This window comes from Medicago sativa, chromosome 4 (assembly GCF_051527215.1).
Source record: "Medicago sativa cultivar Bolivia chromosome 4, Bolivia_mono, whole genome shotgun sequence".
Lineage (NCBI taxonomy): Eukaryota > Viridiplantae > Streptophyta > Magnoliopsida > Fabales > Fabaceae > Medicago > Medicago sativa.
In genome coordinates this window covers 68,038,690-68,066,599 of record NC_140752.1, presented here as the reverse complement: position 1 = coordinate 68,066,599, position 27,910 = coordinate 68,038,690, and the positions used below count along the sequence as shown (strand labels likewise).

General features: G+C 34.1%; 1 protein-coding gene, 1 long non-coding RNA gene and 3 pseudogenes across 2 annotated transcripts; 2 read left to right on the top strand and 3 right to left on the bottom strand.

Annotated features, from left to right (window-relative positions):
- Positions 1-1,559: 1,559 nt before the first annotated feature.
- LOC146931072 (uncharacterized) lies at positions 1,560-3,908 on the top strand (annotated as a pseudogene).
- Positions 3,909-5,590: 1,682 nt separating this feature from the next.
- On the bottom strand, positions 5,591-8,352 carry LOC146931071 (uncharacterized). Its single transcript, XM_085702559.1, has 3 exons — positions 7,941-8,352; positions 7,754-7,863; positions 5,591-6,310 (listed from the first exon to the last, which is right to left on the bottom strand). Exons 1-3 carry the CDS (start codon positions 8,237-8,239, stop codon positions 5,910-5,912), a joined length of 810 nt encoding a protein of 269 aa, XP_085558685.1. The 5' UTR covers positions 8,240-8,352; the 3' UTR covers positions 5,591-5,909.
- A 5,310-nt stretch (positions 8,353-13,662) lies between these two features.
- LOC146931070 (NADPH-dependent pterin aldehyde reductase pseudogene) lies at positions 13,663-14,432 on the bottom strand (annotated as a pseudogene).
- Positions 14,433-15,878: 1,446 nt separating this feature from the next.
- Positions 15,879-16,661, top strand: LOC146931069 (NADPH-dependent pterin aldehyde reductase pseudogene; annotated as a pseudogene).
- Positions 16,662-19,679: 3,018 nt separating this feature from the next.
- Positions 19,680-21,193, bottom strand: LOC146931068 (uncharacterized). Its single transcript, XR_015006592.1, has 3 exons — positions 21,037-21,193; positions 20,123-20,311; positions 19,680-20,049 (listed from the first exon to the last, which is right to left on the bottom strand). It is a non-coding gene; the product is annotated as an uncharacterized LOC146931068 (long non-coding RNA).
- Positions 21,194-27,910: the final 6,717 nt, after the last annotated feature.

Sequence of the window (27,910 nt, the reverse complement as noted above, 5' to 3'; positions counted from 1 at the left end):
ATTGGCAGGAAATCAAGAGATGTAATGGGGTAAAATTAAGTAAAAATGTGTAACATATATATGTACGGTCGTGAATTTTTCGCAAGACTTTTTTTTCGCTATATCTATCAATTCCCGTGACTAAATACTTATTTCTTCTCTGTAATGACCTTTTAGTCATTTTTTAAACTCAAGAGACAAATAGTCAAGGGTTTTTCGAGAGACCAAATTTATTTACTGTATTAAATTTCTCAAAATATAGAACAATTCATACATGTTTTACATATAAAAGAATCATGTACAACGAGGAAAAATATCAATAAAAGAAGTAATATTTAGAATCAAAAGTGGAAATAGTATAAGAGTGAGACGAACACCAAACATCATAGTGATCTAAAGGAAAAGAGGGACAAAGTTTGATTACTGACTTGGTATGAAACCTTAATGCGAGAATGTTACTCTAACTTACACGAATCACAACATAAAGTCATAAACTACTACATATGTTCCACGGTAAGTGTTGCTTTAGCAAAAAAATTATTTGTTTCAATATAAATCTCATTTTACTTTTTCAATGCAAGATTATTTCATTTACTCCAATTTTACCCCTAAATTATCAATATGTACACAACTATCAAGTAATTATATTTCACTATGCAATTATGACAATTATAATAGCCAATGGTTGATAGAAAGAGTTTTGTACCCCGGACACCTCCTTTCTCCACATTTAATTGTGCAAGCTCTAGCCACTAGGCTACTTGATTAAAAAAAAAAAAGAGTTTTGTGCAGTCATGATAGTTATTCATTCATTTATGGTTTAACTTCTTAATCTCTATGACATTCAAAAAAAAAAAAAACTTCTTAATCTCTATGTGAAAGAACAATGACGCCTAAAGCATCTACAACAGAGCACTCCATTTTGGGTGCTTAAGTTGGTCATGTATGTACACATCTATTTTATAATTTTCAATGGTATTACTTATTAAACACTCATTCTCTCGAACTCAACACATCAATGGAAGTTACTAAATGAGTCACAACATAATTTATTCATTTTTATACAATTTAACAAGTATGTCCCGTAATTATTGGAGGGAGGGAGGGAGGGAGGGAGAGAGAGAGAGAGAGAGAGAGAGAGAGAGAGAGAGCTTCTAGAACCACCCTTCTCTATAAGCACCCAACATTTGTTTTCCACAATCGGGATGGTCTTATTTTAGAACGAATGAAGTAGATAATTTAAAGTGACTACGTACCATAAGATCTGAATGACCCAACTGAGTATGTATTGCAAGAGAAGTATGTATGGTGGGGGCACGTTTGTTCATTTGGCAAAGATTAGAGACGACATGGCTCTCACCCGATGTCAATCATCCGTCCCGAAGTCTGATCCAACAAAGTAACATTGTCATTAGTATAAGTAACAACACACTCATAAGAACGAGTCAATCAGACTAAATTAAATGGCCATTCTGATACATAATGGACAGATGCAACTGATAGGAAAGGATAAATATAAGTGGTGATATCAATTCTCGATAGGAATATGAGTTCCCTCTTGTATCACATTTGAGGATAATATGCAAACAGTCAAGAGTACTGAAAGTGACACCTCTTTAGCGTCATCATCTTTGATATGCAACAAACTTAATGGCATGAAGATTTGCGAGACTGCATTGATAAGCTGCTTCAATTACACATCGAACAACAAGCCTTAACACAAGAGTACTATGAAAAATGTGTTGGTGACTTACTAGAAGGATCACATAGGATCTTGGAAATCTGTAGTATAACTGAGAATTGTCTTTTTCTATCAAAGGAAAACATGCATGAACATGCTTCAATCATCAGAGGAAGAAGCAGTGAAACTGGAATCAAAGTTCAGGGAGTAATGATGAATGAGTTAATAGCTTCTTCCTCAAACAACAGATACAATAGCTCTTCAACCATGTATGCAATTTTGAAAGAAGCAGAAACAGTCACCCTGGCAAACTAGAAAATTTGTTGCTACCCATCTCTAATCATAATGTACATTCAAAGAAATGGAGGGAGCTGTGAAAACCAAAAAACTTCTCTCTCTAAAAAATTTCCTCTGACTTCTCTCTAGACTAACAAACATCCCCCCTAATCCAAAACCGGCCATCTCAATGTAGATCTCCGGAGGTGGTGGTGCGATGAGTCCTCGTCTCTGCACCATCGTCCTCATCCCCTTGTTAAGAACTGTTTTGTGTCTGTGTTTTCTCGGCTCCGGTCCTGTGTTGTTCGCGTCCAGATTTATCCGTGTTATGCACTGTTACGGTCCTGTTTTCTTCGTTTTTGTTCAGTTTATGTCCAGATCTATGTGGTGGTGGTGAGAAGCCCACGATTTTGGTGGTTTTGGTGGTGATGGGTGGGTGTTCCGGTGGTTCAAGGCTTGTGTGGTGGTGGATTTGTCATGGATCTGTTTGGAGGTGTTTGGAGAGGCGGTGGTTGTGAAATAGCAGCTGCGGTTGTGCTGGTTTTGGAGAGGCCGGGTTTTGGACTTGGTGGTGGTGGTGGTGATTCGGTTGCGGCGGTGGTGATTCGGTTGGTGGTTTTGGTGGTGATGCAGTGGTGCTGTTGTTTTTCCGTGGCATGGTGGGGATGTGGTGGTGGTTGTTGTGATGCATGGTGATGTGGTGGTGGTGATACTTGGTGGTGGCGGTGGTGGCTTTATGCATGGGGGTTGTGGGGTTGTAATGGCGTGGTTTCGAAGGGTGGTCGTGGATAATTTTGGACTCGGAGTTTGTGTCGGAAGGCTTTGCAGACGGGTGCTATATAAGGGGGTGGTTAGTGTTGTTTAGGTGAGGAGGTGAGTACTTTTGTGGTGTTTGTGGTGGGTGATTTCTTTTGGAGGCCTCCTCTGTTATTCGGGTGCATTTTCAGCGTCGCTCTCTCTTTTTTAGTTTTTGGTTGTTAAGGTGTTAATTTATGGTGTTTTGAAGGTGTGTGTCCTTCGAGCTGAGTCATTTTATTTTTTGATTTGATTGATGTTTACACCACCACAAATCATGCTGATTGTCTTACTTTTTGTGTGCTGGATGCTGGTGGGCCGGTTACTTTTTCTTTGTGATCGGGAGTTAGTGTCTATCTGCAATCTTGTTCGGTTGGCTATGGTGTTTCTCTGATGGACCGGGGGTGAGGGGTGCCCTTCTGATTTGGTTATGAAGTCTGATGGGCCGATCGCTTTTGATTCGAGATCGGGAGTCAGTTCTTTGGTTCATGTTTGATTTTGGGCTTTTTTTGGTTTTTTCTGTGGACCGGAGAAAAGGAGTTTTTTGGATGTGGCTTAGTTTTGGGGATGAGGACTGGGTGTTTTCTTTTAGAAGGGTGTTCTTTTGGAGTGAGTAGTGGCGATGAGTGTTATGGATATCGTTTTTTCAGTGGTCTGTTCGTCAAGTAGTATGTTTTAGGTGGTGATGTTTTTTTGGCGGGCGTTGTGCGTAGGGGAGTTGATGATGTTTATTTTTGGGTGTTCCGTCTATATACGGCGTCTTTAATTGTATTCCCTGAATCACCGGTCTCTGTTCGTCTTGAGCAGGGATCTAGTTTTTAAATAAAATTTTGCTGTTCAAAAAATAAATAATGGACACTCAAAGCACAACAGATGGTTGGTAATATCCAAGTTGATGCATTCTAAAAGAGTAGTTTGTGACTCTCAACATTCAGAAACAAATGAATTTGAGAAAGTGGATGCAGCTTTGCTGTCACTCATCAGCCACAACCCTTCATCTATTGAATATTTTCAAAGTCAGATGGAAAATTTGGAGATGTTCATTCAAGATCTAAAAATAAGAGTTGAACAAATATCAAGAAAATTAATTAAAAATAGAGTTTCACTTCTTAATATCTTCAGCCACTCTAATCATAGTGTCTATACGATTTTTTGTGCACTCAATTTTCCACCATGAGTGTCTATACTCTTTTTAATACTGAATAGCATCTAGGGATCAAACCCTTTTTACATCACTTCCCTTCAAAATCTTATCTTTCAACAAACTTTTTCACTTGATAAATTTTTGTTTCTCTTTTTAGTAAAAAGTAAAATGAAGGTTGAAAGAAGAGAGGAGGATGAGTAAAATGATACAAGTATAAACCTCTTCAAATTAAGACTGCCAGCATGAAACTCAAGGTCAAATTAAGTGCATAACCTAGCTGTCAATCTCAAAACTGCAATTAGGTTCATGATTAAATAATAACCATGCACATGTTCTTATATGCTAATAATAGCAATAGAAAATCTAGTTGTGTTTATTCTAATCAGTATTAAAATCATGAGCTAACATGCATTAAATTAATATTGATTGAATAATACTTATGAAGTTGGAGACACCGTAAAACTTAGTCATGATTATGCATTCATTGTATTGATATATGAACAAGAAGATTCATCTTGCCTCCAATTCATCTACCGAAGGCAGATTAGTTCTAAAACGGCATCCTACTTTAGAATAGAATAGATTCTTCTTCATGCAAACAGAAGGCATCACTGTCATTAAGTTGCAAAATCTGCAGAGATATTGGAAATTTATATTAGCAAAATGCAGAGATGTTGTTTATCAATGTGATGCCAAGTTTAAAATAAAGGAAGCATGAGAACCGAATAAAGATGATATAATTGCTTCAGATTACTTAATACCAAAAAGTACATAATTTTAGTGATCAGATATTCAAAGTACACGGTTGTTAAGTCAGAGCACAGAACTAATAATTGGTGATCATGATTCATAAAGATCTAAAAATTGGGTTGGTCTCTTTTTCACTCACACGTTTATATCTTTATTTTAATGCACAGATATAGAAACAAATATGCAGTTCTTGCCTCTTCAGCAGACACGTGCGCAGAAGAATTGCAACCGTTGTTTTATCTATCAGAGTAGTCCGTGCGTTCAGACAGATAAGCTTCATTTTTTTTTTCCGAACAGCAGATAAATTGCATTATGGAATAAAAGTTTCTGATAGAATGTGAATTTTACATTAAATGTCATAATAATGAAAGTGAGAAAGCAAAATAACAAAGAATTAGATTGATAGTTTCCTCATGTGGGACACTACTGTTCAGATCTAAATCTTTATTAGTTGGCACTTATTGATGTTAGTTTAAGATTAGATTCCTTTTCTCTGTAACACTCAAAATATATGTTGAGAAAATGGCATTGGAAGGAAGTTAGCATTGATTAGCTTATTCAAAACTTTGAAGTGATCTCACTCTACTAAGACTTGAGGCTCTTGCAACAAGTCCGTGGAAATTTGTAAATGTCAATATCAAGTTATTATGATAAATTGAATATTATTTCTCAAATTGAACCTGAAAAAAACAAAAAAAAAAAAAAAGATTTCCTCTTGCCCCTAATTGATCAGCTGAACTGAAGGCAGAAAATTTAAAAGGCTGCAAGCTATTTTAAATTAGAATAACTTCTCCTTCTGCAAATAGAAAATTTCATTGCCATTACAAAGCACGGTCTTCAGATACTCAATAACAATCGACAATCGTAAAACCTCTAAAATTCAACTCTTACTATGATAACGGGTAAAGTAATCTAAAATTGAGCATCTTCGCTCAGTAATCAATTTTAAACCGCATCTCCACAACTTGGACGAAGAGAAAAGTACTCTACAACTGAGCATCTCCACTTGTAACTTATTTTAAACCGCATCGTGATATTTTAAACATCCATATTATGCATGCAACACACGCATCACCAAAATAAGCACCAATATTCATCAAATGCAAGACCAATATATCAAGTATTATCCAAAAAAGGAGGCAACATCATGCCAAAAGAAATTCGAAGTTGGTTTCCAAACGAATTCCACAAGCAAACTAGAGAGGTATTCCTCTGTCCTTCAACTCTGGTTGGTATTATTTAGTTTTGCCTTTGATTGCCCATGCCGGATTATGCATCAGCATCTTATTCTTCTTCATCATCGTCATCACTAACGATCTCTCCATTCTTCACCCTTTTGAGCAAGTTCATAGCAGAAAGATCGGTGCCAACAGGGCATAGCAAGGCTGCTTGAGCTTGAGCATTTTTGAAGCCAAGTTTATACTGTTCAGTGCAAAGCTCACTGACTGCCTTTTCCAACTCAGCTTTCTTCGTCAAAGTAAGCTTCATTCTTGGGATAGGTTCTTCGGCTGTCCTCTTTTTCCTCTTCTCCTTAGCCTGGGAACGAGCAAAAATGTCCTCATCAGCGGAAGCCTCTAGCTGATACACATCAGTTGCTGACAACACTGCAAGAGGTTCTTCAGCTATCCTCTTCTGCTTAGCCATTTCCTCAGCAAAGAACTTAGGCAGATCAAGTTCTGACAAAACTACAAGGAGCAAAAAAGCAATATAACGATACAAGGAATTAGCACTTACATATATATGCAATTAATCTAGTAAGGTTCTTTCTAAAGAGAAAATAATTGTATTTCCAACTGTAATACACTAGAATACTTTCAGTTATTTTCTCTGTGTTATCTCATTGTTGTGTTTCCTTATTTCTATGTATTCTAACTATGTTTGGATGAAGTGGATGAAGTAGTTCAAATAGTATAATTAATAAATAGGCTTAAATATTTAAATATGCAAATGTCCCAACAAATATCAAACATCTTGGTTTTAGTCCTTGTAAAATCACTTATCTTATTTATTTTAGGGTCCGATTGTTTCAGATTTTTTTATTAAAAAAAAATCACTTTTGTCATTTGTAAGTGTTTGTTTAGAATTTTTTAAAAAATAATTTTATCAAAAAAAATCTATTTTGACTCTGAAATGAAAAGTTATCACGATTAGATTTTCCCAAAATCAATTTTTTTTTTCAAAAACAAGGAGGTAACACATTTACAAGTTAAAACCTTTTTTTTAAATGATTTTTATAGGTAGTAAACAAACAAAAATAGCTTTAGATATTGTTTTAAAATCTCCACATTTATTCAACATAAAATCTTCTTTTTTTAAATGCAAACACACCCTTAATCATTTTTTTTTTTGAAGGAAAGAAGCTCATGGCATTTCATTAAAAATGATATTGTTTATACAACGCGGGATATTAAAATAAATGACGGGACTAGCTAAAGAAGTGGCCTCCCTTGCAAGTGCATGAGCTGCTTCATTCGCTTGTCGCCTAGTGAACTCAACCCGAGAGTTTGTAAAGTGAGTGGAGAAGAGAGCTTGACAGGCTGAAATGATATGTCCAAACTCGGAGACATCATCCTTGTGAGAGTGAAAAACATCATAAGTAATTTTAGAATCCGTCACAAAGTCTACATTATCAAATTGCATATCACTTAGCCATTCCAAGGCATGGTATAACCCCAACGCCTCGCCAACCCGGACCGTATGCACAATGTCGAAGCTGATTGCTTTAGAAAGCACATCTTGTGTTTTGATCTTTGGACCATATATTTGTATATTTAAGCTTTGATAAAGAATATTCAAGTATTCCCCTAAAAAGTTTTTTTTAACAATCCCCTAAAATGAAAATTAATATTCAAGTATTATTATCAATACATTTTTATATATTAGTTTAGACCCATGAAGCACCGGATATGGACACAGACACCGGACACGTACACTGACATGCAAGACTGTTAGTAATTTGAGAAAATTACATAATTCAGTATAATTACAAGTGTCAGTGACACATGTCGGACACCGGGACACGCCTAATCCGAGGAGTGCCCGTGCTTCATAAGTTTAGATATATGAACACCATCCTCTCATGGAATAAAAGTAGGATAGTAGAAAACTAAACATAGAATAAATCTTACATTGTTTGAATATAGCATCAAGATGATCAGTCTTTGGTTCCAGATGAACAGGTTCTCCAATAAGCTCACAATTGTTGAGTATAACATAAGGCTCATTGATGATAAAAGTCCTGTTTTATTTATATAATAAATAAATAAATAAATAAGACAATTAAGTGGTAATCAATCAATGATACAGATTACTCACATGGCGGATGTTTCGAAGTAGCAGTATTTCACCATAACAATAGAGCCTTTCTGCAATGTTTCAGATACATTCAATTTTTTCCTTTTATCGGACATAGCTGCAACGAAAGAATGGGAGCCATCGGACAAAGTAAGGCGTATGCACTCGGCAGCAGAAGCGTCAGACCACCGCGTCCGCTCCAAGTCGTCAATAACTTGCAGCACAATCGGGTTTTCCCAATGGACGTCATTAAATAAATTTAATTCCACACTCAACAGTTTCATTATCTCCCCTTGTGACAAATTCACAGCCGCCATCATCAGTTGTTCCCTATTAATTAACTTCGGAACCCTAGCCTTGGTTTTTTGGTCAAGGTTCGTCTGAATAACAAACCTCTTATTATATGGACTTATGAAACTTTTGAGAATATCACGACTGTGATGTAAATAATTTTTTTTCAATCGCCATTTTCATCCCTTAATTTGTAACGACTAATCACAGCCATTCTTTAATTTATCGAAATTTTAAAATAGTAATTGATTTTGTATTTTGATATTTGAAAGGTTTTTGGCAGAGCTATTTTAAATAGTTGAGTATAAAATCGACTATTTTAAAACTTCAATAAATTAAAGGACCATGGTAACTATTCATTACACATTTAGAAACCAACATGGCTCTTACCCATGCTTTTTTCCTTAAGAAATTATGTGTGAAACACAAGTGACAAGTTTATATATATATATATATATATATATATATATATATATATATATATATATATATTCTCTAGAAATTATGTAGTATATATATATTCTCTAGAAAGTCTATACAATTTCTCTGCTGAGTCGGTTTTGTGCCAATTAATCAAAGCCAACACTCACTCCAATGGAGAAAAAAAAAGACAAAAATATAATTATATGACCAAAATGAAATAAAAGAAATTTAAAGATTAAAGTGAAACTTTAAAATAACTTAATGATAAAATATAAGATAAAATATCTCTCACTGTCTATTAAGTTAGATGCTTTTAACAAATTAGTCTTTTAATTTTTATGTAGTAAATTAATTCTTTAAATTATAAAATGTTCACATTATTAACCTCTTTTGGTCAAATTTGGTTAAAAAGTGATTATGTGGTCATATAATGTTAGGTTGGTAGGTCCAAATTTACCGTTCTCAAAAGTAGAGTTCATAAATTTATTATTCAGTTTTGGTTTAAAATGAAGTTGATATATTACTTGTTTTATAATGTTGTTGATAAAATATTTATTTGTAAAATTAGATTTAAATTTAGAGACAATGAGAAGAAAATGTGCATAGATCATCTTGTTTGGTATCAAAATCCCTCTTGTTTTATAATGTTGTTGATAAAATATTTATTTGTAAAATTAGATTTAAATTTAGAGACAATGAGAAGAAAATGTGCGTATATCATCTTGTTTGGTATCAAAATCCCTTTTGAGATGTGAAAAACAATCAAAATTTTGAATGATACACATCAGTTGATTTAGAAGCAGAGATCGAAAGTGGTGACGGAAAATATTTGAAGGATATTAAAAATTGAAGAAATTTTTTAGAGGAATTAAAAGCTAAATTTAGAAATTTATAAGCATCAAAAAATTATTAATCCTTTTTTTAAGAGGCAGTTCCTTTTTTATATTAGCCTTAAGCATTGAAAAATTATTAATCCTTTTTTTTTTGAGGCGGTTAACCCTTTTTTATATTAGCCTTAAGTTGTCATCATGAACTTATCTCAGTTAGTATGAACAATGCATAATATATGCAAAGTTCGGGATTCAAACTCCGGCCACCAACAAAAAACATATTAGCCTTAAGTTGAGTGATGGAAATAAATAATTATATAAATAAATTGACAATGGTATTGGACCTTTTTTGAAAAATCCAAACTTTGTGTTTAGGAATTGAGAGCTGCTTTATGAAAATTTCAATCCACCCTTGGAAGTCTCCTTAATTCCAATTTTACCCTTTACCATATCGACCCTTCTACATGGGAACTGTCTCAATTGACGGTTATGGTAGGTATGTATAAATAAGTTTGATTAGAATTTTTAAAACCAGTAAACATCTCAAACACTTTTTCTAGTTACATTACATTTACATGGAAAAAATTGAGTTTTAAAGTTACATTACATCTACATGGAAAGAATTGAGTTTTAAAGTTACATTACATTTACATGGATTAAAAAATTGAGTTTTAAAGTTACATTACATTTACATGGATTAAATTTACATGGTTAAAACTCAATTTTTTCTAGTTACACCAATAAAATATTTGGTTACACCCAAAATTTCATAATATTTTATCATAATATCAAAATAGCCCTTTAGTCTCATTAACTTTACAATTGTCACTTGGAAATTTGATGCAACTTTAAAACCTCTAAAATTAAGTCTTACTTGTATAATGATTAAAACACTTTAAAAATCAGCACCTTCCCTTGGTAATGAATTTGAAACCTTTAAAATCCAAGTCTTACTTTGGCTACTGACGAATAAAGTTCTCTAAAACTGAGCATCTCCATTCATAACTATATTTATTCTAAGTGGCTAAAGAAATCATAATATTTTAAACATGCACATCCTACATGTGGCACAAACTTAATCAAAATATGCATCAATATTCATCAAATGCAAGGCCAAACAAAATATCAAAGTCAGTTTCAAAACTAATTACACAAGCTAATTGCAGCTAGCATCGGCATCTTATTCTTCTTCCTCATCATCATCACCAGGGCCGTCTCCGATAATTCAGAGGCCCCGTTGTAATCTTGACAATTTTAATTTTAAAAGTATCGAAAAAAAAATTCAACACCACTTAGATTGACAAACATCTACGTTCTGACTTTTACCCACAGACAAATAGACATTTACCTATGGACAACGTATAGTTGACAGCAAAATAGTTGAATTCTGGACTTTTACCTACGGAAAATGACATTTAGTGACGGTTATTGTCCGTAGGTACAAGTTTTTTTTCCCTTATTTTCAAATTTTAAGGCCCCTTAAGTTTGAGGCCCTGTGCCAAGGGCCTTGATGCACTTGTACAGGGCCGCCCCTGATCATCACTAACAATCTCACCATCCTTCACCCTTTTGAGCAAGTTCATAGCAGAAAGATCGGTACCGACAGGGCATAGCAAGATATAAGTTATTTTAAACTAATTCATAGAAATAGGCTGATAATAGTTTATAAATGAATATTGTAAAATATTTGGACAAGTTATTTTAAACACTTACATAAATATTAATGGTATAAAATAAAATCAAATAAACTCTTCAAACACTCATATGGAGGAGGACAACTGCTTTGGGCTCTAACAAGAGAGCTATTAAACGAATGCAAGCTTCCTCTTTTCTTTTTGGAAAGGAATGCAAACTTCTTTTATTAGTTAGTATATAGTATTGAAAAATTGAGATATTTTTGTATCTCTTTAACAATAATTGTGTCTCCTTAAAACAAAATAGTATGTTTCATAGTGTCATGTCATTTTCGTTCTTCACTTTGGTATTTTTTTCGCACACAATGTTCTAGTTTATATTTTAATTCACTTTTGGGATAGGTGAAAGTAATTTCATATTAATAATTAGATGGTTTCATCGTTCTGGATCTAATGCAATGGAAAGATAGAGAGTATAATGTTCTTGAGGAGCCATTGTTTAATAAAAGATATTATACAATGAGTAGTCTTATTAATAGCGCATGTTGGTCTCAAGGTCGTATCTAAGGCAGGGCGCACAGAGAGATTGTCCTAGGCCTAAAAAAATAAGTATGAAATTTGGGCCTAACAAAAATTAGGGGTTTACTAGGCCCTAAAAAACATTGCTTAAATTCTAATAGGAGATGTGGTTGGTAGTAGTGGGGTGTTCTTTTTTGACTCGTTTATAATTTTTTTGTGATGTTATGAAGGGAGTTCAAATGCCTAGCCTTCCACCATCTCAAACCCCTCCGTTAAAATCAAAAGAAACCATCTCACACCCCTTATCCTCTTCAAGCAAATTATTTTCATACTTTGAAAATTTGAATTTTTTTTATAAACTCATTATTTAGGACCTAAATTGAAGGTTCGTCATAGGCCACCAAATTTTCAGAAAGGGCTCAGGTTGGTCTAACTAACTTCCTAACCAACTTTACTAATATAACTAACTAATTTTACTAATCAATACTATACTGTAACATTTTAGATTAATACAATTAATTTTGATTTCTTTTCTTTTTGTAGATATATAAAATTGATTTTGATTATTATTAGGATATATTTGAGTGTTCTCCAGTAGAAGTGTTTTTTCTTTTATAGATTTTAATTTGAAGTAGAAATTTAAAGCTTTTATAATAATATCTATTTTGACATCAATATAGCTAAGTTAATTGGCAAAGTGGATCTAAAGTAGTTTGGTTTTCCATTGAGGAAATAGTGCATGAGATATGTACATGTATACCTCACATGATAGCATTATTATAACATAATAATAATGCGCAAATCATACATATAATTCATTCATACTCGCTACCAATGACATACAATGAAAGGTGGCACGCCATCACCTTATCAACAATTTCACACTAACATCATTATCATATTATTATCTTATACCAAATTTCCATACCATTACCATATTAATTTATGTTAAGCATAAACCTGAGTCAATATATAGTTCATTTTTTTGTTGGTCGAGGTTTAAACCCCAAATCTTGTATATATTATGCATTATCCCTACCAATTGAACTAAGCTCACGATGACATATAATTCATTTATTTAGAAGGAGCACAACTCTCTCGAAGTAGCATAACAAACAACATGTGAGCATGGTTGTATCCTTAAACATACTAAGCCTACACCTACATAACTTTATTTACCATCCATAATCAACCAGATTCTCACATGAGCAGACCCCAACCCAGTCTGTTAGGTGGATTAAACCATGAATTAAGTACCATTGAGTACTTTTATCCATGACTCCTAACATTTTTCTTACTTCTAATTAACTTAGATCAAATTGGTTAGCCTCATTATAATCGATTTGAAATCATGATTTAATGGTCAAGTTCTTATCATTGTATCTCAAGTATATATATGTGATCACATTCTTTGTTCAGTGGATGAAATAAAAAATCTTATGGATAAGATCAGCTAGAACTGAAGGCAAATTATAACACTCTGAAAAGACTACTAATATTTATTTACAAGTAATATGAGGTATATCTCTATTGGCTACTTAAACTAATGTGAAATTACGAAAATTGGAGTGTTACATCGAGAAATTATCTTCCATCATAGCAAAAATTAAGCTTGAATTAGAATTAGTTTATAATTGATTTCCTAAGATTTATTTAATTGGATTATATTAGATCTAATTTAAAAATCCAAATTTATTAATTGGGATTTGATCTAATTCTAATTTGTCGGTATTACAAAATGCATTAAATCTCTAATTTTAAAGGATATTTACCCTAAAATATAAACATAAATTTCTACTTATTAAAGGTATTATATAAAAATCCAGGATCACATTGTATTCTTAGTTTATAGGCTAAATAAAAAACCCTAATTGATGAAAAAAATTAACGAGAACATTTTTTATTTACTTCATATTTGATAATTAGCCTTACTCGGACGATTACATCCAAATTCATGAGACTAGTTGGGAACAAAATACTAATACAAATAAAGTTGATAATCAATCATGTAGCTAGATATCTAGCTAGGAGATTAGGTGAGTGACTTCAAATAGGGAGAGAAGCACCATTGTCTGTTGGTGTAAGATTGAGTATCTTGGTGGCTGCCTCCAAAACCCATGATTTTGGGATTGATTGAGAGATGTGGAAACACAATAGAAAGAAGCAAGCATGTCAGTGTTGATGACTCCTGGATTGAGTGCCACCACTTCCATTCCTATAGGCAACCCTTCAGCAACAGACTTGGTGAGTCCTTCAATTGCCCATTTGGATGCACAGTAAGGTGCTACAAGTGCAGCACCTGATCTTCCCCAACCTAAAGACATATTCACTATTATCCCTCCCCCTTCATTCTTGTTCTTTTTAACCATCAAAGGAATTAAGTGCCTCAACACATTGGAAGTACCTTTCAAGTTGGTGTCCATCACCAAATCAAACTCTTCAAACAAAACCTCCCAGATCTTGTTGTTCTTGTTAATGACTCCAGCGTCGTTCACTATAATATCTGGAGGACCTCCATTTTTCTCCATAACAATGCGCGCCATCTCTTCAACCTTGTTATTGCACCTAACATCAATATTGAGGAATAGATGATGGTTGTTGTTGGGAAGTTGAGATTGAAGGAAGTCGAGCTTATCTTGATCACGTGAACATCCAACAATGGTGTGGCCGTGATAAGCCAATTCAATCTCAAGAGCCCTTCCGAGGCCTTTGCTAACACCAGTTATCATCACTGTTCGATTTCCTTCGCTCCTCCCTATTCCAATTCCCATTTCCATCCCTTTTCCTCCGCCTCTCTCACCGTCACTACCAACCATCTCCAATCCAATTCTTCTTCCACTTTTTCAATTCTATAATTCTTGAGAGAATATTTATAATCTATTAGATTCATGCATTTTTTTATGTAAAAATATTATTTTATATAATAAAATCCAATTTTTTTCATCCTATTTTATTATATAATTAGTTGTTTACCTTGTTGGTGTTTTTTTTTTTTTTTAAATATTTGTATGTATTAAAAATGTATAATTATTATGCTTTTAAAGGATATACACAATAAAACATAACCATAAGTTTTCTACTAATTAAATATATTGCTTAATAATTAAGGATTTGATCATGTTTTTCTTTATTAGGAAAATATAAAAAAAAAATTGATGTTAAAATTCACGAGAACATATTTCTTAGAATATGTTTATTCACGAGAACATATTTATTAAAAATTTATACTTTTAAAGGATATACAATTATTATGTATTAAAAATATCTTCTTGACACTTGACTTATTGCATGTATTCCTCATGAGTCATGGCACTTGCTTTATTGTATGGATAACACTTGACTTGCTGCATGTATTTCTCATGACACTTAGCTTGATGCATGTATTCCATTAGTGATGATACTTTCTTTATTGTATGGATAACACTTGACTTGTTGCATGTATTTCTCTTGACACTTAGCTTGATGCATGTATTCCTCATGAGTAACAACACTTGACTCGTGAGGGAAACATGCAACAAGCCAAGTGTCAAGAGGATACATGCAGCATGCCAAGTGTTACCCATGCAATAAACCAAGTGTTACTCATGCAATAAATCAAGTGTCATGAATCTTGAAAAACACATGCAACAAGCCTAGTGTCAAGAGGAATACTTGTAGCAACCCAAGTATTACACATGCAATTGACCAAGTGTCATGTGAAATACATGCAACAAACCAAGTGTCAAGAGAAATACATGCAACATGCCAAGTGTTACCCATACAATAAATCAAGTATCATGACTCATAAGGAATACATGCAATAAGTCAAGTGTCAAGAAGATATTTTTAATACATAATAATTATATATCTTTTAAAAGTATAAATTTTTAATAAATTTGTTCTCGTGAATAAATATATCCTAAGAAATATGTTCTCGTGAATTTTATCATCAATTTTTTTTATATTTTCCTAATAAAGAAAAATATGATCAAATCCTTAATTATTAAGCAATATCTTTAATTAGGAGAAAACTTATGGTTATGTTTTATTGTGTATATCCTTTAAAAGCATAATAATTATACAGTTTTAATACATACAAATATTTAAAAAAAACCAATAAGGTAAACAACTAATTATATAATAAAATAGGATGAAAAAATTGGATTTTATTATATAAAATAATATTTTTACATTAAAAATAAAAAATGCATGAATCTAATAGATTATAAATATGCTCTCAAGAATTATAGAATTGAAAAAGTGGAAGAAGAATTGGATTGGAGATGTCTGGTAGTGACGGTGAGAGAGGCGGAGGAAAAGGGATCGAAATGGGAATTGGAATAGGGAGGAGCGAAGGAAATCGAACAGTGATGAAAACTAATGTTAGCAAAGGCCTCGGAAGGACTCTTTTGATTGAATAATTAGCAAAGGCATCGCGGCTACACCATTATTGGATGTTCATGTGATCAGGATAAACTCGACTCTCTTCAATCTCAACTTTCCAAGAACAGCCATCACATATTCCTCAATATTGATTTTGCAATAACAGGGTTGAAGAGATGGCACACACTGTTATGGAGATAAATGGAGGTCCTTCAGATATTATAGTGAACGGCGCTGGAGTCGTTAACAAGAACAACATGATGTGGGAGGTTCCGTCTAAAGAGTTTGATTTGGGAGGTTCCAACTTGAAAGGTACTGCCAATGTGTTGAGGTACTTCATTCATTTGATGGTTAAAAAGAACACGAATGAAGAGGGAGGGATAATAGTGAACATGTCTTCAGGTTGGGGAAGATCAGGTGTTGCACTTGTAGCACCTTACTCTGCATCCAAATGGGCAATTGAAGGACTCACCAAGTCTGTTGCTGAAGATTAGCCTAAAGGAATAGCAGTGGTGGCACTCAATCCAGGAGACATCAACACTGACATGCTTGCTTCTTGCTATGGTGCTTCCTCATCTCTCTATCAATCCCCAGAATCATGGGTTTTGGAGGCAGCCACCAAGATACTCAATCTTACACCAATAGACAATGGTGCTTCTCTCTATTTGAAGTCACTCGCCTAATCTCCTAGCTAGATATCTAGCTACATGATTGATTATCAACTTTATTTGTATTACTATTTTATTCCCAACTAGTCTCATGAATCTGGATGTAATCGTCTGACTAAGGCTAATTATCAAATATGAAATAAATAAAAAATGTTCTTGTTAATATTTTTTCATGAATTATGGTTTTTTATTTAGCCTATAAACTAAGAATACAATGTGATCCTGTATTTTTATATAATACCTTTAATAAGTAAAAGTTTATGTTTATATTTTAGGGTAAATATCCTTTAAAATTAGAGATATAATGCATTTTGTAATACCGATAAATTAGAATTAGATCAAATCCCAATCAATCAATTTGGATTTTTAAATTAGATCTAATATAATCCTTAAATAAATCTTAGGAAATCAAATATAAACTAATTCTAATTCAAGCTAATTTTTGCTATGATAGAGGACAATTTGGTTGGTGAGTCGAGAAACATCAACGGTGTAACACTCCATTTTTCATAATTTCGCATTAGTTTAAGTAGTTTTTCTATGATAGAGGACAATTTGGTTGGTGAGTCGAGAAACATCAACGGTGTAACACTCCATTTTTTGTAATTTCGCATTAGTTTAAGTAGCCAATAGAGATATACCTCATATTAGTAAAGTTGGTTAGGAAGTTAGTTAGACCAACCACAGCCTTTTCTGAGAATTTGGTGGTCTATGACTAACCCACAATTTAGGTCAAAAACAAATGAGTATATAAAAAAAATTAAATTTTCATATTGTGAAAATAATTTGCTTGAAGAGTTTAAGGGGTGTGAGATGGTTTCTTTTGATTTTAACGGAAGGGTTTGAGATGGTGGAAGGATAGACATTTGAACTCCCTTTATAACATCACAAAAAAAAAAATTATAAATGAGCCAACAAAGAACACCCCACTGCTACCAACCACATCTCCTATTAGAATTTAAGCAATGTTTTTTAGGGCCTAGTGAACCCCTAATTTTTGTTTAGGCCCAAATTTCATACTTATTTTTTAGGCCTAGGACGGTCGGCCTGTACCTCTTCAACCCTCAGAATGCTTTCCGCCTTCTTAAAGATTCTTGCATCCAGCTACACTAGAATTTTAGGTAGTTTTACAAGTATACACCAAACCCTCTTCAACCACGAAACGTCTCCCGCTTCCTTGAAGATCTCCTTGCATCCAATCACCCTTGGTCTTTTAGGTAATCACACAAGTCATGCCATACATTCTTCAAACTCATGAATGCCTCCCATCTTCTTGAACAATTCCCTTGATAACAACTAGAGCCTAGCACCCAAGGTCTCCATAGTTGTACCATTTCCGGTGTCATCAACTCCACCTTAAGCTGAGCTTTCTCTACCTCAACTTGCAATGCGTGCATCCATTATGACTTTCACCTTGCAACTCCACCTCAAAGGTTGATCATGAGTATTCTTACCATCGCCTCTCCAGGCTGATGTTGAGTGTTTAACGTCTCTCCAGACGACCACCGCTCTATAAGGCATCAGTCCCAAGGTGAGAGACATCACCTTCTTCATCACCCCAACGAGACACCACCAAAGCACCCGCATCCTCATAACCCTCGGAGACAATTTGTGCAGAGTTACCATTGTTCTGCGGACAATCCTTCTTGAAGTGACCCATCTTGTGAGAGTTAAAGCACTTAAACTTTGACTTGTTACCACTCTTTCAGAGGTTACCTCTACCTCCACCATTCCCTTTTGAAACACTTAGGCCTTCACTGTTTTCATGAGCTCTCAAGTTGGACTTGGTCAACACCTTGGTTCTCAAAGCCGCTTGAACTTCTTCTAGGGTGACAGTGCCTTCTTTGCCATAGAGCATGGAATCCTTGAAAGATTCGAAAGATCTCGATAGAGCACACAACAAGAGTATAGCTTTATCTTCATCCTCAAGATGCACCTCAATGTTCTCCAAATCATCAAGGATTTTGTTGAACTTCGTGAGTTGCTCCAAGATGGCCTTTGACTCCACCATCTTGAATGAGTAGAGTTGTTGCTTTCGAAATTGCCTATAAGCCAAGGATTTGGTCATATACAACGACTCCAACTTTGACCACATCAATGTCGCGGTTGTTTCCTTCGTGACATCCCTCAAAACTTTATCCCCGAGGCACAAGACAATGGTACTTCTAGCCTTGAACACCATCTCGGTCTTCTCAGCTTGCGACATGGTGACCGATAACACACCTTCATCCTTCAAAGCTTGTGCACACTTTTTCTGTATCAAAATCGCTTCCATCTTCACCTTCCATAACCCAAAATCATTACTTCCAATGAACTTTTCGATATTCCACTTTGAACCCATGGTACATGATTATCGATTTGTTCCTTGCCCCACGGTGGGCGTCAATTGTTGTGAATTCGTTGAAAAATCACACCAATAGAATATTTGATGTGTGGAGCAAATTAATCAAGCAACCAAAACAATGTGGGTGACAGTTATAAACACAAGTAAAAGTACAAAACAGTATGTGAGAGAGAGAGAGAGAGAGAGAGAGAGCACATGAAAATTTGTTTACGCAGTTCGGTCCAATACTGACTTAGTCTGGGGGGGAGAGCAGCTCTCCATTCCACTATAACGATGAATAACTTTACAAAGAGATATCAAAAGGGTTACCAGAATTAGTTTTCAAACCTAATTCCACCCATAGTCCTTAATCTCTTCCCGTGACCAATAGACTTTATCGTAATAGTGTTTTGTTCAAGGTTAATCAAAACAATCCCAACCCTAGTGTTTGTTGCCAAAAGAAATCTCTATAAACCCTAGTTTGTTTTTTGTTTCTAAACCCTGTTTTTCTACTCTCTACCTAACTTTTATCTAGAAGGTTTATATTTATAGTAAAATTATCCCTGAAAAATTGGAACAAATCCATGCTGAAAAATACGTTTCTATTTTTTTGCATAAATAAAAACGGATTGATGTTGTGATCCATTTGATGATGCTTAGGCCCTAATAAAAGTGATCAATAGATAATGGGCTTTTAGACACTTAATCTGATTTGTGTAGAAACATAGTGTAGGCCCAAACACTAGGCCCATGATGGGTGGTGCCTAGGGTTGCACGGTTATAAATAGAGAGGCTAGGTCCCCTTTGCCATCACTCTGACTATTCTGCTCATTAGTGGTTTGCCCCATCGAAAACCCTAAGTTTGGAGCATGTGAAAGGCAAAGGAAGACTTTGTCTTCAATCTCGTCGAATCCGGTCACCATGGTTTCCAAGTAAGTGTGTTCTAATTTCATATAATAATTCGATCAATTATTATTAATTTCAACATGTCGAGCGCGGATTTTATCACTTCGGGTGCCGATTTTTGTCGAGATAGAAGTCTCCAAACTCAGCCAAAATTGGGCCCCAATTTTAGCAAGCCTACAAAACTCCAATTTTGAGTCATACTACGTACAACAAAAATTATATAACTAATCAAAAGAGTATAGTATACCTGATGGCCATTGAGTTTGTGAGCATCAGATCCAACTTCATAAAGATCATTCTGAACATCATCTAGCGGATCACTAACAACCTCAACACGAAGTTGACAGTTCAGTCTTTTGATGATATAAAAATATTGAAATCATCACCAAGTGCATGAGCCAAAGAACAAAGTGCATCAACAACATCATCTTGGAGCCTGTAAATAAGAAGTTCAACGGACAGACATCACCAAACCATCTAACAAAGAATGTAAGAAATGATAAAATAAAATAAAAATGAAAGAGGTAATCAAGAAACTCCAATGTCAATAGAAATTCTAAAATTAGTATAATTCCATAAATAAATAAAAAATAATGAATCAGTTTAAAAAAAATTAAACTAGAGGTCGTCATCTACCAAGGTCCAAGGATTATATATTTCACATTGTTCTTATATTTGCAAACCTAACATCAGTAAATTCAACAAATTATATTTGTCATTTTTTAAGCACAAGCCATATTTATTCAAGTTTTAAGTACTACTATCGATTTTCCATTAAACAAGAAGATTCATGTTGCCATTAATTGATCATCTGAAGGTAGACAAATTCAAAGACTGCTTGCTTTTTTTTTTCTAATAGAATAGATTATCCATCTGCAAACAAGATGCAAGTAACAAGATGCCAATACAATGCGCATTATCTTCATATATTGGAATTTTATACTAGCATGTAGCAAGATGCAAAGCTGCCATTTATTCGTGTGGTACCAAGTTAAAAATTCATGTCTGAGACGACGCAGAATGTATTGGAAACCTTTGGTAGATGATAACAAGGAAGGTGAGAATCAGATAAAGATAAGGTAATGTGCTATATGTAGGTAGACCGAACCAATGAAACAAAATAGTCTCAAGTCTAAAGCAGCTCTACATATTATCACCCACCTTTTTAACACTTTCTGGATACTTGCTTCAATAGATTGCCTTCTTCACCTCATCCTTTCATATCAGATTTAAAGAAGCACTTGAAAAGATTGAAGGGCTATATTTTTAAAGTCATATCTTCACTCTGTAACAACTTTAAAACCTCTAAAAATCAGCATCACCTGGTAATGAAGTTGAAACCATTAAAATCCAAGTCTTACTTGGGCAACTGACGAGTAAATTACTCTAAAACTAAGCATCTACATTCATAACTTATTCTAAGTGGCTAAAAAAGTCATAATATTTTAAACATGCACATCCTACATGTGGCACAAACTTTATCAAAATATGCATCAGTATTCACCAAATGCAAGGCAAAACAAAATATCAAATAATATTACAGATTCATAACTTGCCTTAAGTATGGACTGACCAAAAGGAATTCTCTTATTAAGGCAAGTCCTTTTCTTTTTCATATCTACTTCTTCACATTATATTCCATTTTTCTAGTTTAAATGCCACAAATTCTTTTTTCTCTTAGGTTTCAGATCTTGCTAAGGAGCATGCTGGCATAAAAAACTATGGGAGCAGTGATATATCACCATGTAGTTGGTTTTTTGTGGCATGGTAGGTTTCTAAATGTACATCTTTTGCTGTCATAATTTATTTCTTAAATTTTTCTTTGTCCGTCTATCAAATCGAACTTGTGTTTAGGTATCCGATTTACGGGATCCTATCAACGCTTAAAAACTTAAATGCAGCATTTCTCACCTTTCATAATCTATCAACTCAATCTAATTGTCTATTCATATCTTTCATTTTGACATTACTAAATACACAACTAAGTTATCATTGCACCTACTTGATTTTATATCTCTTCCTATCGCACAGACAAAAATCAATCAAAATTGCAAGACAAACCCTTGAAGATGGGTCTAACTATTTTTGGCTTAACTACTTATAACCTGAAAGGGTCAATTTTGACTCTTCCGGAAGAGTCGGATTCACATGAAATGAACTCTTTCATGAAGGCTGCCGATGTTTGGTTAAAGAGTTTGAAGGTTGAGGTTGATCATGACTACAACTATTTTGTCAAGGATAGTAAGGAGTGAATCGAAAAATAAAAAAGTTGCGGATTCACATGAAGCTTTTCTATTTTTCTATCCGCTGATTACCATCCTTGACAAAATGGTTGTAGTCATGATGAACTTCAACCTTCAAGCAATTTAACCAAACATCGGCAGCCTTCAACAAAGAGTTCATTTCATGTGAATCTGATGCTTTCGAAAGAGTCAAAATTGACCCTTTCAGGTTATAAGTAGTTAAGACATAAATAGGAAGAGCCATCTTCAAGGGTTTGTCTTGCAATTTTGGTTGATTTTTGCATGTGAAAAAGGAAGAGATAAAAAAATCAAGTAGGTGCAATGAGAACTTTGTTGCATATTTAGACATGTCAAAATGAAAGATATGAATATACATTTAGATTGACTTGATAGATTATGAAAGGTGAAAAATGCTATGTTTAAGTTTAAGTTTTTAATCGTTGATCCAGTAGGGATCACGTAAATCGGGTACCTAAACACAAGTTCGATTTGTCAAACGAACAAAGAAAAATTTAGGAAATAAATCATGACGGAAAAAAGATGTACATTTCGAAACCTACCAAGCCACAGAAAACCAGCTCCTATAGTTTTTTATGCCATGATGATCCTCAACAAGATCTGAAACCTGAGAGAAAAAAGAATTTTTAAACGAAACCTGAGAGAAAAAAGAATTTTTAGCGTTTAAAATAGAAAAATGGAATATAATATGAAGAGGTAGATATATGAAAAAGAAAAGGACTTGCCTAAAATTTTTTTTGTCCTTCAAACTTGGAAGCATTTTTTTGCTTTTGATTGCCCACATCTCTATTGTCAATAGTTGCCGCTACCAGCGCAAAGCGGCCAAAAAATACAAAACGCGACGCAACGCTACAAGGCGAAGCGTTTGGAGAAAGTGGGTGAAGCGGCCGATGTTCGGTGGTGCAGGGAAGAACAGCTGGATCTGAGTTTACGCGGGTCAAATTGTACCTTTCATCCTTTTTCACAGTCAAGAGAAGAAGAATGAGAAGAAATGAAAGAAGAATGAGAAGAAATGAAAGAAATCTTTGATTGTCTGTGAAAAAACTGAGAAGGAGAAGTGAAGGAAAGAAGGTGATTTTTTATGCGGCGGCTCAATGCACGGAATTAGGTCTATAGGGTTTATTTGTTAGTGAAGACTTATGTGGGCTGGTCAAATTTATACAACCCGAGAGTATAATGGGCTTAAAAATAGGTGGGCTGGCCTTGTTTTATTACTTTCACGGCACGGCCTCTTTTGATCTTTTATTTAATAAAAAAAACCAATAGTAGTTTTATTTATATACATAAAAAAAACAATAGTAATATATTTAAATAAAAATAGTACTATTTATTAATAATAGATCAATAATGGTTATTGTTTAAAAAAAATCAATAATGGTTATAAAAAATAATAGACCACTACTTGAGTAATAAAATAATAGTAGTAATATAAGGTATTTTAGTATTTTTCATGAATTTTGTAAAATGTTTAAGGTATTTAGTATTTTTTTTTAATAGCATGGTATTTTAGTATTAAATTTATTTGTGACCGTACCGCTGAAATAGCGCCTGCTACGCACACCGCTCCCTCGCTACGCCAATTTTGGATTGGCCGCGCCGCATTGACAACAAAGTTGCCCATGGTAGAGTATGCAGTACATCTTATTCTTCTTCCTCATCATCATCATCACTAAAAATCTCACCATTCTTCACCTTTTGAGAAAGTTCATAGCATATAGATCGGTGCCAACAGGGCATAGCAAGGCTACTTGAGCTTGAGCATTTTTGAAGTTGAGTTTATACTGTTCAGTGAAAAGCTCACTGACTGCCTTTTCCAACTCAGATTTCTTCGTCAAAGCAAGCTTCATTCTTGGGATAGGTTCTTCGGTTGTCCTTTTTTTTTTCCTCTTCTCCTTAGTCTGGGAACAACTGGGAATGTCCTCGTCGGCAGAAGCCATTGGTACATTCCCCTCCGACAGATTCACCGAGTCCATATACATATGCTAACAAAAATACAAGAATCAGAAAAGAAATAAATTTTTTGACAGCATACAATACAAAGAGTGTACACTTTCACATCTATTAACAAATTAAGGTTATTTCCAAAGACAAATGTGGTCCACAAAGAAAGCTAATAAATCTTGATGAGACTGAACTTAGAAAAGACTGAAATTTTGTAGGAGGAATCAAAGACGGATAAAATTCCAACTGGCGTCTCACATAAATTCAACCCACCTCGCCACTAAATTTAACTTATAAAAAAAGAAAAGAGAATGCTAAACTAACATTCCACATTGCGCACCACGGCTATGCAGGTAATGTATTGCAAAGACCTTGACAAAAGCCCTAATTTGAAAGTAATCGAGTTAGAGCCACATTCATCACTGATAGAGCATGGCTTTAAAAAAAGGTCTCAAGCATTTTACCGATATACATATTCTCGGAATGGAGCCCTGGATAACACCTTATGTTAACCGGATATATAGGTAATATTGTAATCATAGGTACACATAATCCAAATCTAACAACTTGTATTTCACCCATAAAGTGTAGTCTAAAGAATAAAAGGATGGCTCGTTGTCCCTGATCAAACATTAGCCCAGAAATCACCCTCCTTATACAGCTCATTAGAGTATCTATTATGGAAGATATTGGTGCAGGCATATCTTCTTCGTGTTTCATTCAATTTTAATTAGACAACCCATTAATCAAAAGTGGGGGATATTGATTTCAATCAAATCATTATTAGAAATGTTATGTTAGTTGTACATTGAATGAGCTTGCATTTTGGACTTAGGGTCTGTTTGGCAAACAACATATTTGAGCGTACAGCTTATTCGTACATTGAATTAGCTTGCATTTTGGACTTTGGGTCGGTTTTGTAAGCTCATTTAACTAAAAAAAAAAAAAAAAGGTTTATTTGGTAACCATCACTTTCTCACGAGCATATATTTTTACTGGCTTATATAGTTTTTTAATAACATAATTCAAGTAGCTTATATCATTTTTTATCTCAATTTTACCCTTGTACCCGTAATTGAAAAAAAGTCAATTTATTAATTAAATATACCTTTTTCATACTTATAAGCCGGCTCAACCGCTAATTTTAACAAAAACTACAAAATTCAATCAGTCATTTTATCCACTATCAACTATAACCAACTTATCACTTGTCCGCTATTCACTTTTTTTTACCAAACAAAGCTTAATCTACCCATTCTTTAGCAAGCACAAACACATGATCATCCCATAAAAATAATAGAGAACTAAACACAAGCAATCTTACACTCATAAATGTCAGGTGGATAGTTGTGTAGTGGAACAGGTTTTCCAATGAGGTCGTGTTTCTCCCGTGTAATAGCTAGCTCAATGATTTTTTTTTTTATGAAAGAGCTAGCTCCATGATGATAAGAACCCTGTTTGTTACATAATTAATTAATTAATTAAATCAATTCCATTGTAAACTAAGCTAATAATTTCACGTCGAGAGAAAACTCACTTGTGATTCTGAAGTCAGCTGAAGAAGCCGTGAGTAATGGTAACAACTTAACCTATCTGCAGCTTTCTTGATAAAACCAACTCTTCTGGCTTCTTGGCAATAAATCCCACAACACAGTAGCAACCATCAGAGAATGTAAGGCTGTTGTGACAGTTGACAATACTGGTTAACGACATCCACAACCGTGGCTTCACTTCGATAACTTGCAGCACCAGCAACCACGAATCTAGGTATAACACATTGGGGGAAAGTGCCCCCACTCTATTAATTATTTTGCTCAATATCTGATGTGGCAAGCTCTATATCACTTGTCTATTTAATTTGTTAATATAGATCCTCAAAATCACTTGCATTTTAATTTGTTAATATCTTCTTGGCGTCATCCGTCGTATGCTGCCCCATTTGAATTTTGCCACGTATCTCAATATCTGATGTGACAGGCTCTAAATCACTTGCATTCATTCTAAGTTGTCACTCATCCACTCATATTCTCTTAATCCATAATTTTTCCACCTAGCTTTCTCTGTTCTGTTTGGATGCGTTAGTACTCTATTGATGAATAGATTATTATTACATATGTTATATATAAACTTGACCATCATAATATATATTATACTTTTCAGAATCGCACTCCTACTACTGATAATCTTTTGCGACGGGGCTAGCAGCAATTATGTGTGGGTGGTTGTGGATTTAATGAGGATATTCATCATTTGTTTTTTGCATTGTAACTTCTTTGGATCTATTTGGACATTTGTTTCTTATTGGCTAGGTTATTTTACGGTGACTCTAGCTCGCATTTCAGACCATTTACTTCAATTCGGTCATTTAGGAGGATCATCAAAGCATCACCGGTCAACTATGCATCTTTTATGGCTTTCTTGCATTTGGGTGATTTCGAATGAAAGAAACGGTCGTGTTTTCAAGTACAATTGGAACACTCTTTGCATCAATTGCTCGACAAAATTAACTTTCAGACATTTTGGTGGTTGAAAGCGGAATACGCTATATATATATTAGCTTCTTCATTTCTTTTAAGTGCACTTCAATGACAACTGGAACAAATTGAAGTTTAGTGTCATCTCAGACAATCATGTTTGCATTAAAATTTTGATAACTCTCATTATTCATCAAAATCTTTGTAATTATACTACAACTTCCTAAATATGTTTTTCAACGCTTTCATAGTTTGTCTCTTTACTGTTAGAGGGCACACCCAAAATTATGAGAACAACAAAGGTGAGCACCGACTATCAAAACATTATCTTCCGTAAGTTATAAGGCTAGAAAGTCTCAAATGCTCATTTGCACAAAGCTATGATAGCTAACCCACAGTAATTTGCCGCACAATCCATGCTACGATCAGTATGGTAGCTAACCCACAGTAAAATGGCAACTACTTGACTGTTGCTAGGAATTAGCTACCTATAATTCGTAGCAAATCACCAATTTTCTTGTAGTGCAATACATTATCTTCCGTAAGTTATAAGGCTAGAAAGTATCAAATGCATATCCCATTGCACAAAGCTATAATTTTAAATGGTATGAACTTCCCTTTCTCTTCTTGCTTATTACCTTTTTTATCTCCTCATCTTTTTCTCTTAATCTTTTTTCATTTTTTATCACATAGTTGAATGCAATTAATCCTCCTAAGAAAATATATAGCACAAAATCTTGAGGAATGGGAGTCATCCTTATTATCTTGATAGACCTATTAACAGGGGGAGGAGCCACCTATTATCCAGGAGATGCAGCTGAACCCCTCAACCTTTTGGATTTACCCCAATAATCCTATGTTTTTCTGGTTTAAACACCCTCAAATATACCCTTGGACCCTTCTTCGCATCACCTCTCTCATTTGTGATTGTAAAAGTTGCACTTCTATCCTTGTCTGACTATTTTGTTGTACAACACAGACCAAGTGTATGTATCTTTTCATTTTTTTCGTTTTATTTGATTTGATTTAATATATTTAATTTCCTTAACTTTTCCATATTAACATTTTTTAAATCACTAAAAAAACAACCTTATGGGATCGAACCCAAATAATGGAATCATCTTAAGATTCAAGACGAAAGCACTAGGCAAAGGTGATTATTTTGATCATAACGTCAAGTCTAACATTACACGATCATTTCTACCTCTAAATTAATATTGTGTATACTACTTTTAAGTCATTATATTTCCCTATACTATGACAATAACTAACAACAGTTTTTTTAGGAAAAGTATCGATTGTTAATAGGCATAAATTGTTATATAAAATAGGGTGTTTGATATGGACCTCTGGAGAAAA